At 62.0% G+C, this 10,822-nt stretch overlaps 1 protein-coding gene across 1 annotated transcript; it reads left to right on the plus strand.

Annotated features, from left to right (window-relative positions):
• Window positions 1–7,543: 7,543 nt before the first annotated feature.
• DERL3 (derlin 3) lies at window positions 7,544–9,620 on the plus strand (the record flags this gene model as incomplete). The annotated part of the gene is made up of 7 exons (XM_082640792.1): window positions 7,544–7,636; window positions 7,760–7,825; window positions 7,901–7,974; window positions 8,081–8,174; window positions 8,588–8,783; window positions 9,237–9,327; window positions 9,431–9,620. The coding sequence occupies 7 exons, from the start codon at window positions 7,544–7,546 to the stop codon at window positions 9,510–9,512; spliced, it is 696 nt and encodes a 231-aa protein (XP_082496918.1). The 3' UTR covers window positions 9,513–9,620.
• Between the last annotated feature and the right edge of the window lie 1,202 nt (window positions 9,621–10,822).

A 10,822-nucleotide genomic window follows, 5' to 3' on the forward strand; every position in this document is an offset into this window, starting at 1 on the left:
CTGTTTCCTTATTTTCCTTGTTTATCAGAAAATTCTCATGTCTATTTTTGCTGCAACAGGGGCAAGGGAGGAGGGGTGGCCTGCTTTCAGTCACCAGTGCTCAGGACTTCCGGGAGGGAGGCCAACGTGGGTGGTGACGCCCCTCCCCCGCCATGGGAGCCACGACCCACGCTCCCTCCTACACTCCGGAGCCTGTCACTCTGCAGATGGGGAAACTGAGGCCCAGAGCTGGCGGGGAGGGGGGAGTAGGGGGATCCGCCCCCGGCACTCAGCGGGAGGCAGGGAACACGGCGGCTCGCACCGAAGGTAATCGATACCGCAAAGCTGGCTGGAGGGCTCCACCGGGTCTGCGCTCCACCGAGCCCCAGGCTGCTCCTACCCCCGCAGAAGCGGCGAGGCCGCCTCGTCGGCCCGAGCCTGCTCCAGAAGGTGCCTCCACTGTTACCCGGGCCCGGGGACTCCCCTGACCCCCGGATTAGGCCTCCAGACCGCATTTAGCCCTCCCGGGCCGCCCCCGCCAGTTGCCGGGATCCGTCCCCTCTGCCGAGACCGGCTCCGGCCGCGAGGGGGCGACAAAGCCCGCGCTTCGGGAGTTGGCGCGGCGGGTCGCCAGACCTCTCGGGGCTCCGCGGTGGCAGGGAAACCAAGAGGCCTGAGCCAGGGCCCCGCCAGATGCGGGGAACTCCGGGGGGAGCTGCCCCCACGGCCCCTGGGCGCCGAGTCCTGGCCGAGCCCGGGCGTCCCCTGTTCCACGAGCCCCAGGTGATTTCGCTTCCTTGGTCCTGCGCACCCAGACCGCGCCCCGCCGGGGAGGGGGCGGGGGGCAGGGCCTTGGTCGGGAGCTCGGAGGTCTGACACCCAGCCCACCCTGCCTCTGCCTCGCTGTGTGCCTCCCCTCTCTGCTCCATGAGGGGTGGGACAGGAGTCTGGATGGTGGCCTAACCCCTGGAGCCTGGGCTCAGGCTGGCCCCCATGGTCCCTGGTCTCTCCTTCAGCCCATCAGCTGGGCATCCATCACCAGGTGGGTGGTGGGTGGGCTGACCTGCTTTGACCCGACTGCCTCCCCTCTGACCTCAGCGTCCTCATCTGTCAGCTGTGTTTTCCAGGAAGGGCTGGGGAGTGGTTCAAGGCCCCTCCTCCTTGCAGCCTTCCCTGTTCCTCCCACTTGGACTGGCAACTCTACTCTACACCAGGAGCCTCCCAAGGAGGCACTGGCTGGAGTTCAGAGGCCACCTGACCTTGGGCACCAGGCTGTCAGGGTGGGCAGTGAGCCATCACCAAGCACAGCAGGCCGGCCACAGGCCTGGCTGCAGCTGATACCAATGGGGTACCTGCAGTCCCAACATGTACCTCCTCTCTCCAGGCTCCATTTGCTCACCTGTAAAATGGGGACATCATGACGACTGACGTGCCCCCTGCACAGGCGCTGCACCCTCAGGCCCCAGGTGTGTCTGTTGACTGCTGCACTGAGCATCCTGAGGGCAGGTACCGTGCCCTCTCTTGATCTCCAGACAGACCCTGCCTGTGGGTAGTTGAACACAAGGGGCTGCAGCCTGACTGAGTGTGGAGGGCAAGGCCTAGGGGCAGCCCCTGCAGGCTCAACCCCAAATCCAGCTTCTCCCTCCTCCTCAGAGCTGGCATCCACTCCAGTTCTGGGTCACATTTCCAACTTAACGATTCAAAACTAAGAAAGAAAGAAGAAACCCCAAGCAACAACCAGCCGAGCAGCCCCTCCTGGCCACCCTTTGATATTTGAGGACTGAACAGTGGAGCTGATTGCGGATAGGAGATTTAAAGCCATCTTAATTAGAAGCAAAGAATGTCCTCGGGGTTGGCTGTTCTAAAAATACAGCTGTGCCCACATCTGGAGGGGAAGGGTGGGAGGCAGGGGGTGGGGATGGCGGTTAGACAGAGTCTGAAGTGCTGACGCCTGCATTCCCTGGTCGGGGAGGCCCCCTCCCAGCAGGGCCCATGGTGGGGGAAGAGGGGAGGACACCAAAGTGGCCAGTCCCCTGTGGTTGGGCCACCTGGTGCAGGTTTGGGATGGAGCTGAAGAGGCAGCCCACCCCTTCCTGGGCCCACCCTCACCCCTTCCCCATGCCGTCCCCACACCCCAGCCTCAGTTTCCCCAGGGGTTTGGTTAACACCCGCTGCTTCTTTCACCAGCCCCCGCCTGACACAGGCACAGCTTCTGACTGGGGAGGGGATTTTTCCTGGGTTTGATATTGAGTGCTATTTGTTACCTTTTATGAACTTGTCGCTTGTTTTGTTCGTATCCTCATTCTAAACAAATGAGGTACTTTTGTACCTAATCTTGGATTTGTAACTTTGCATTTGTTTTCTTAAAGAGGCCCTAATACCTCACACAAGTGAAGGGCGTGCGAGGCTGGGAGAACATCTTGAGTGAAATGTGGAGGTGGGGCTTGTGGTGGTGTCTGGGCCGGGGGGCGGGGAGGGTGGAGGGGTACAAGGACGCAGGGTTCCTGTCCCAGGGGCTGAGCGAGCACCTTGCCTGGGGCTCACCCTCCCCGGTATGTGAGCAGGGCCTGGGCTGCTTGGCAGGGGTGTCAGGGGTATAAGCCAGGTGGGAGATGGGGGAGCCCAGGGCCTTTCTGAGGTTCTCCATCCTCCTGCTCTGAGCACTCAGTCACTTTCTGGGCAAGGCTCCCAGAGTGGTGGCCCCTGTCCTCCCAGGTCCTTGCCAGACTACAGATGGGAATTGCCTGATGATCTGGCAGGCAGGCTATGGGTAGGAAGACTGTGGGACAGTGTGGCCCTCAGGTTCCACATGGACCGGATCCCATGTGCATCCCCGGGTGTGCAGGTGGGCAGCAGACCCGTATGGGACCACACAGTCTTTTCACTGTGTCTCCATGAACTCACATCCCCGGCCCTGCCATTTGGCTGATTCAGCCAAGCAGATAATTTTCTTCCAAAACACAGCCCCGCAGCCACACTGAGCTCGAAAATAGCTGAGGTGGAGGGGGCGGCGGGGGGGGGGGGGCGCCGCCAGCTGCTCTGGGGCTCTGGCTGGAGGCGGCTTTGATGGTCAGGTAGTGGCCATAGCAGTGAGTGGAATGAGGGGCAATTGATGAGGGTCATGACAGCCGGGCATTGAAGGTCAGGCTGGCCTGGCAGCTGGGGCTGGGGAGGGACCATCTCATCCAGCCACTGAGGGTCAGAGATAGAGAAACCAGGGTCCAGGCGGGGAGTCCCACACCCCAGCTACTCAGCAGGGGAGCATCCAGGGAGCAGAGTCACCTGTCAGAGACATGGCAGGAGCCCAGAGGTGGCAGAGAGATTTTTGTCTCTGAACCACAGCTGGAGAAGGGTGAAGGCAAGGAGCTGGGAGGGCAGGGCTGGGGAGGCCAGGGAGGGCTTCCCTGAGCGGTCCTGTCCCCCCGGGACCCCTAACTCGGCCTGTCCCAAACCAACAGGGGGTCTCCCTCCCAAACCTGGCCCTCCCCTACGTCTCAGCCCCCTCGCCAAGCACTCACTAAGGTCTATGCCTTCCGCCTCCTTGACCCTGTCACCCTCTCTGTCACGTGCCCACCACTGCAGGCCGCAGCCATCTTCCCCTCTGACCCCTGCTCTCTCCAAAGAGCCGCCATCTGATCCTAACCTCACCTGGGGCTCTTCACTGCCCTTGGGACAGAGACCATCACCTACAGGGCCTGTCAGCCAGCCTCTCATCATATGCAGCTCCTTCCCTGCCTCTGTCCCTCCATGCCACCTCAAGACCTTTGCACAAGCTGCTCTCCTGTCGGGCCTGGCTAAAGCTTACTCTTCCTCTATCCTGACTGCCTCCTCCCTCCCCAGCCCACCCAGAGACCCTCAAATTCCTGGAAAGTCTATGTTGCTACCAGGCTCAGAACGCCAGGCCCAGGTCGCCCCCTCTGCCGGGCAGGCCTGACACAGCCCACCTGGACGGCTTGTTGTTCTTATGCTCCGGTCACGAGCAGCTGCTGCCGAGTGAGTTCCGGACTCAGTGCTAAAAATATCCCATGACCCAGACAGGAAGGGCCACCGGGGACACAGCTGCTCCTGGGGGCACTGGCTGGAGCTGCGGTGAGACCCACCCACAGCAGTTGGGGGCGTGGTCCATGTGCTGGGAGGGGGTGGGCACTGAGCTCGCAGCCCCCGAGGAAAGGCCCCGCGAGGGGTGCCACATGTTATCCACAGGAAGACACAGAGCCTCCAGCACTCACCTTGTTTCTGCTTCTTGCCAGCTGTTACCACGGGCACTTGCTGCCTTCGGAATAAAATACATCTAAAAATGGAGTGTGTGGGGCCCTAACAGAAGGTAAGTGAGGTCTGGTCCCTTCAGGGAGGGCTTCCTGGAGTAGGGGGCATTTCTATCACCCTCTCTCCCTCTCCTTTTAACAGAACATCTAGGCTGGTAGGGAGGGAAATGAGTGACTGAATAAGTCAGATCTGGGCCGTCCCAGGAGAGAGATGCTGAATAAGAGGTGGGGAAAGGACTGGAGGGTTCCCTGTGGGGCCGGGGAGTGGGAGTCAGGGTTGGCTCCAGGTTTCGGGGTTGTCACTGGGGTCTCATGAGGGTCTCTGCTGGTGTATGAGCCCTGTGAGGAAGAAGGCCAGCTTGGTGGGCACGCAGCAGGTGCTGTCCTGCCTGTAGGCACTGGAGAGCCTGGACAGAGAAATCAGGGGTCTTCCGGTGTCCCCGGAACTGGGCACCTGTCCCCAGACCTGGGCTCCTTGCTCTGTAGCAGGCAGGGTCCCGAGGCCAACGAGGTAGCTTGGAAAGCAGGCTCATCGCCACCTTGCCACAGGCCCGCCTCCTGCCATAGTCCTCAGCCCAGGAGAGAGGAGGCGGCCTCTCGGGCCGGCCTGCTGCTCTGCTGCTCAGGACAGACAGATGGCTACACAGGCATTAGCATCCAGCACCCCGCCTGCCTGGCTCACCCAGACCTTCTCTCTGTAGTTAACTGTCTGGAGGTGCCAGGGGTTGGAGCAGCGGGCCCGGTGCCTCTCGAGTGGCCTGTCCTGGGCCTGACACTGGACGTGAAAGACTGGACTGGTGGTGACAGTCTGCCCCAAGCCCTGCTCTGCCTCCTAGGGGCCTCAGTCCCCACCTGAGGGTACCCTGGGCCTGAGAAGGGAAGATGTGCAGTAGAACCCTGCCGCTGCTCCTGGCATGTCCTGCCCCCACCCTGGGCTCTGTCTCCCAGGAATGTGCTTCTCCAGCCCCAAACCCGGCTCCTGCCTTATCAGCCCCATCGAAGGGGAGAGACAGACACCCCTATCACATGACGGCCCCTCTGTTAGTCCCAGCCTGACCCTGAGCGGAGGGCCAGCCAGTGCCTGCTTGCTGAGGGGCCCGGAGGCAGGAATGCCTCCCCTTCCCCGTGCAGACAGGAAACCTGACCCCCTCGCTGGCTCCTTCAAGCCTGGCAGGCGCCCGCCCTGATGTCTGAGGCCCTGGATCCCAGCCCTGCAGCCGCACCTCCACCTGGGTGGGATCCCACCTGGGTGGGATTTGCTCCGCCAGCCTCACCTCGAATGTGACCTAGATTTGCTTTGCTGGAAAATGGAGGCTGTCTGAGGGGGCGTTATCAGCTTGCTCCCACCAGCCTCTCAGCCCTTGGTCCAACCCCTGCTGTATCAGACTGACCTCTCCTCACTCCTGAACCCAATGCACACCCCCTTCACGCTCCCAGCCTCTCCCTCCACGCCCCTCCCAAGTGGGCCTCCAGGGGCCACTCCCCAGGGGACGCCTCTTAGCCCTCCTAGGATCCACCTGAAATGGAGTTTCTCTTTTCTACCAAAATAACAAGGTATCTCAGCTGGTTCTCCCCACTCCAGTCTCCCTGGGGGACTCAGGGTCCAGCACAGGGCTTCCCTCACCTGCCACACTCGAGTCCAAAGTTGAGCTCCCATTTGGTAAAGGTCCGGGCACCTTCCTCTCCCTCATGGCCGCCATTATCCAGGGACCTTGGCGTGGCTTCGCAGGCCACGTCTCCCAGGGCTTCTCACTACCTTGCCCCTGCAGCCTTTTCCTGGTTCTGCTGCAGCCTCCCTGGTCTCCCTGCTTCCCTGGCTGTCTGCCTTCTCTCTCTAACTAATGAAGGTCGAGCTGCCCAGGCCTGGCCTCGCCCCTTGGGCATCTCACGCAGGCCCAAGGCTAAAAATTGGTCTACTGAAGGCTGCTACCCACACTTGGACCGCCTGCCTGACATCTCCCCCAACATCACACTTGGGTTTTTCCACACGGATGTCATACAGATGCCCCAAACTCAGTGAGGCCAGAACAGGACTCTCCATCTGCCTGCCTTTCTCCCAGGCATTCTCCAGCTCAGTAAAGGCCACTGCCTTCCATCCACCCTGCAGCTCAGGCCTCGAAGTCACCCTTGACTCCTCTCTCACAGCTCTGTCTAGTCTGGCAAACCCACATCCCACCCCTCCCGGCCCTCCAGGCTCCACCCTGCCCAAGCCACCTGCAACCCTTGCATCATCCCTTGCTCACCGATTCCTCTGGCAGTCTACTGTGCTCACAGCAGTGACAATCAAACATCACCTCTTCACAGAGGATTCCCAGATCACCCCATCTGGCCTGGGGCACACTACCCAGCCCTCCAGCCTCCACTTGGCCGTTATTTCCGTTAGCGCGCTGTCCTGCAAACACTAGGTCTCATCTTAGCACAAGACCATGATGGCCTGTCTCCTTGGCTACACCAGGAGGGCAGGAGTGATAGCATCTTTTGTTGGCCTTTGTGTCTTCAGCATCCAGAACAGTGCTTGGCACAAAGTCGGTGCTCAATAAATGATTGACTTTGTTCATTAGAATGAATAAATGGAGTTTCCCTTTTCCACCAAAATAACAAGGTCCTCTCCAGCCCGTCCACTTGCTCCAGCCTGCCTCGTCACCGGGGCTGCAAGTCCCCAGCCTGGCCCCTCCTCCGGCGGCCCTCGTGGGGCTTCCCAAGGAGCCGGCAGTTTCAGCAGGGCCTGGACGTGCGGGGGGATTTGGACTCGCGGCTGAGCGCCTCCTTCGCTGCTCTTGTTCCCGGAGGGAAGAAGGACGGCCCGGGTCGCCGGCCAAGCCAGGTGGATGGACATATCAGTGCGGCCGAACACCGGGTTCCGCCCCGCCCACGCCCCCGCGTGGCCCAGCGTGGCCCCGCCCCTTCAGTCTCGCGGGGCCTCCTCGAGCGAGCACTCCTAGCCTCGCCCCCAGGGTGGCTCGTGGGTCCTCGCTATTGGTCCTCCCTTAGTTTGCCGCGAAGCGCCCAGTTCCTCATTGGCCACACATTCTCCCGCGCTGCAGCCGCAGTCACCACAACAAGCGCCACGTGCTCAACCGTGGGGCTTGCTCATTGGCCGCGAGTCCCAACCCACCCACGCCCCCATCCTGCCCCCGGCTTCCTGCTTCCTCCTCCTATTGGTTACCTGTCCCAACACCCCTCCCTCTAGCCCGGGCGCGCTGCACCTCGGATGAGGATTGGCCGAAGACAGGAAGGCGGGGTTTGGAGGCAGGTTAAGAGCGCTTGGCGGTCGGGCCACGCGTTCCTGAGAAGGTTCAATGGCGTGGCAGGGGATGGCGACCGAGTTCCTGCAGGTGCCGGCGGTGACGCGGACCTACACCACAGCCTGCGTCCTCACCACCGCCGCCGTGGTGAGCCGGGCGGGCGGGTGGGTATAGCCATGGTTACAGCCCTGGGGATTGCCATGGTTACGGTTGGACCAGCACCCCCCCCGCCCGCCGGGGGGTAGCTCCTGACGCCCCCTGGTTCCGCAGCAGCTGGAGCTCCTCAGCCCCTTCCAGCTCTACTTCAATCCGCACCTCGTGTTCCGGAAGTTCCAGGTGAGGCTGCCCCGCCCCTTGCACCTGCTGGCCCAGCCCCGCCCGCCCCGCGCCTGACCGCCCGCCCCCATGCAGGTCTGGAGGCTCGTCACCAACTTCCTCTTCTTCGGGCCCCTGGGATTCAGCTTCTTCTTCAACATGCTCTTCGTGTATCCTTCACCGCGCGGGCCCGAGAGGCGGGGGTGGGGGGGTGGGAACGGCGGGAGCGGGGAAACTGAGCTCTGCTGGGAGGCACTTCCTATACGGACGCTGCAGGTTTCGCTACTGCCGTCTGCTGGAGGAGGGCTCCTTCCGCGGCCGCACGGCCGACTTCGTCTTCATGTTTCTCTTCGGGGGTGTCCTTATGATCGTATCCTTCCCGGGCTCTGGAACCTCTGGGCCCGGGCTGTGCTGGCCCTGGGGCCCAGCTTGAGCGCCGGTTGGAGAGGGACAGAGCCGCTTCCTCCAGCTTAGGCTGTATTGAGCGTGCATCGCGTGCTCAGCTCCAGGTGCCAGGGCTAGGTCCAGTGCAGTACCCAAAATGCCACACGGTGGGGTACCCGGCGCTCTGAGCCCTGAATGCCAGTACCCAGGAGGAACTGGGGCCGGGATGACCAGTGGTGGGGCCTGGGGTGAGGTGGAGAGGCAGTGCAGATCAGGTGGCCCCTGGAGGCCACAATGTGGCCTTAGATTGGGAAGGGAAACCAGCCAGCGGGAAGGTTCCAGGGGTTTAGGAAGTCAGAGGGGCCCTGGGCAGGGCATGAGGCCTTGACTCTGGCCCAGCTGCTGGGGCTCCTGGGCAGCCTCTTCTTCCTGGGCCAGGCCCTCACAGCCATGCTGGTATACGTATGGAGCCGCCGCAGCCCCCGGGTGAGGGTCAACTTCTTCGGCCTCCTCACCTTCCAGGCGCCATTCCTGCCCTGGGCGCTCATGGGCTTCTCAATGCTGCTGGGCAACTCAATCCTCGTGGACCTCCTGGGTGAGCCTGCTGTCCATCCAGCCTTCCCCAAGCAGGCTGTCAGGGACTTGAGAGTCTGCTTGGCCAGGGCCCCCCGTCCACCTGCACTGGACCTCTCATCTGTCCCCACCGCCTCTTCCTGCCCTCACGGCTACCCTGTTCTTCCAGCCCCTCAAACAAGCCAGCCTATCAGTTTTACTTCAGGCCTCACCTGCTTGCTGATGCTTGTGTAGGTTCTGACCCAGGTGGGGATGGGTGGGTCAGGGTTCCTGCTTCATGGCTCCCATTCCTCCCATGTTCTCAGGCCTGACCCCCTCCCAGGACCTGCCCTCTTCTGGGCCAATCCTGGCCCCACCCTGGGCTGGCAGTCTGTGTAGGACATTGGTCACCCGTGCTCTGGGGCCTTCAGGGCTGCGCTGGCCGTGGGCTCTGGGCTGTGGAGGGTGGCTTTAGCAGTTGGTGGCTCTCCCACAGGGATTGTCGTGGGCCACATCTACTACTTCCTGGAGGATGTCTTCCCCAACCAGCCTGGCGGCAAGAGGCTGCTGCTGACCCCTGGCTTCCTGTGAGTGCTGAGATGACAGCCCTCCCTACTCCCCCCCAGATGGTACCCTACCCCATGGGGTAACCCCTGTTGGCTGAAGCTCAGCGTGAGCCCCTCCCCACAGGAAGCTGCTACTGGATGCCCCAGAGGAGGACCCCAATTACCTGCCCCTCCCTGAGGAGCAGCCAGGACCCCTGCAGCAGTGACCCCACCCAAGGCCAGGACCAGCCCCAGGGGCCCATCTTCCCGGCCTCTGGCAGGCCTGCATTCCCCCCGCAACCCCGGCTTGTAGCACAGCTACCTGTCCTGGAGGCTGGGCCATGCCCAGGGCCCACCCGAATAAACAATGACCTGCATTCTCTTCACAAACAGCACTGGCCCTCCTGCCTCGGCCGGTCACACCTTTCCATGCAGGGTAGGTGCTGCTGGCCTTGACCAAGGGCCACCAAGCCTGACCTGCTCTCTCAGACCAAGAGCAGGTGGTAGGATGGGAGGCCCAGAGAGGGTCCAGAACCTATCCACAATTGCCCAGCAGAGCTTTGAGCTCTCATCCCCACCCTGACTGTGCCTCAATTCAGCCTTCAGTGAGGGGTGTCAGATACTGGTGGCGGGGCCAGGACTGGGCTAGCCAGTCATGCTGAGCCCAGTCTGTGGTGGCTGCTGCCCGAGGGGCCCTCAGGCTGATGCCTCTCTAGGCCCCTCCTGTCCCTCACCAGCAACTCACAAGGGGAGCTTTGCCTCATTTTCCAGCTAAGCAGCTAAAGAACTGGCTAAGTACCCAAGGGGCCAGGTGCAGAAAGGGGGCAGGACCTTTCTGTGACCCCGAAGCCTTAAGTGTCACCTCAGCAGAGTCCAACGGCTGAGGCAGAGACCTCTGGGAAGCTCTGCCCCTGCCATTTTCAGTTGAGGATGAGGAAGCCTCCTCTGGCCCACAGCTCACTTGCATCAGATGACCAGTCCACATGGTTTATTCCTGGATCGTCACCAGCACGAGGGCTCCTCCAGCCACCGGCTGTCACGTTCACAGATGACAGAAGTATTCGCCATGGAATGGACCTTGACGTTGTAGTGAAACCTTTGGAGCAGCAGTGGGCTCTGCGGTGGGCAGGTGGCATGTGAAGGCCCCTCCCCGGGCCTCTCCCAGGCAGGTGGCCAGCCTGGCCAGTGGGCTGAGGCAGGCAGGGTGTATCCCACCCACCAGCTGGGGGCTTGGGCCACCGCCTGCTGGCCTGAACACACACCTCATCAGTGGAGCCCACTTGTCTCCAAAGCCAGCTGGACCTGGAGCCTTCCTCTTTGTTCAAGGCCTTCCAGTGAAGCCCAGCTGTCTCCTTGCTTAGGGTCCAGCAAGTTCCACTTCTGGATGAAGGGCAGTGGCTGGAGTACAAATTCCTAGGACGTGCTCACGAGGCCCCCCACCACCCCCGCCCCAGCCCAGACGCCAGGCCCATCTCACCCCACATCCCACAGCGAGAACCCTCAGGGCTCTGCCCCTGCCCAGTGTGGGGCTTGGGCT

This window comes from Mesoplodon mirus (assembly GCF_964341445.2).
Source record: "Mesoplodon mirus genome assembly, chromosome: 13".
NCBI lineage: Eukaryota > Metazoa > Chordata > Mammalia > Artiodactyla > Ziphiidae > Mesoplodon > Mesoplodon mirus.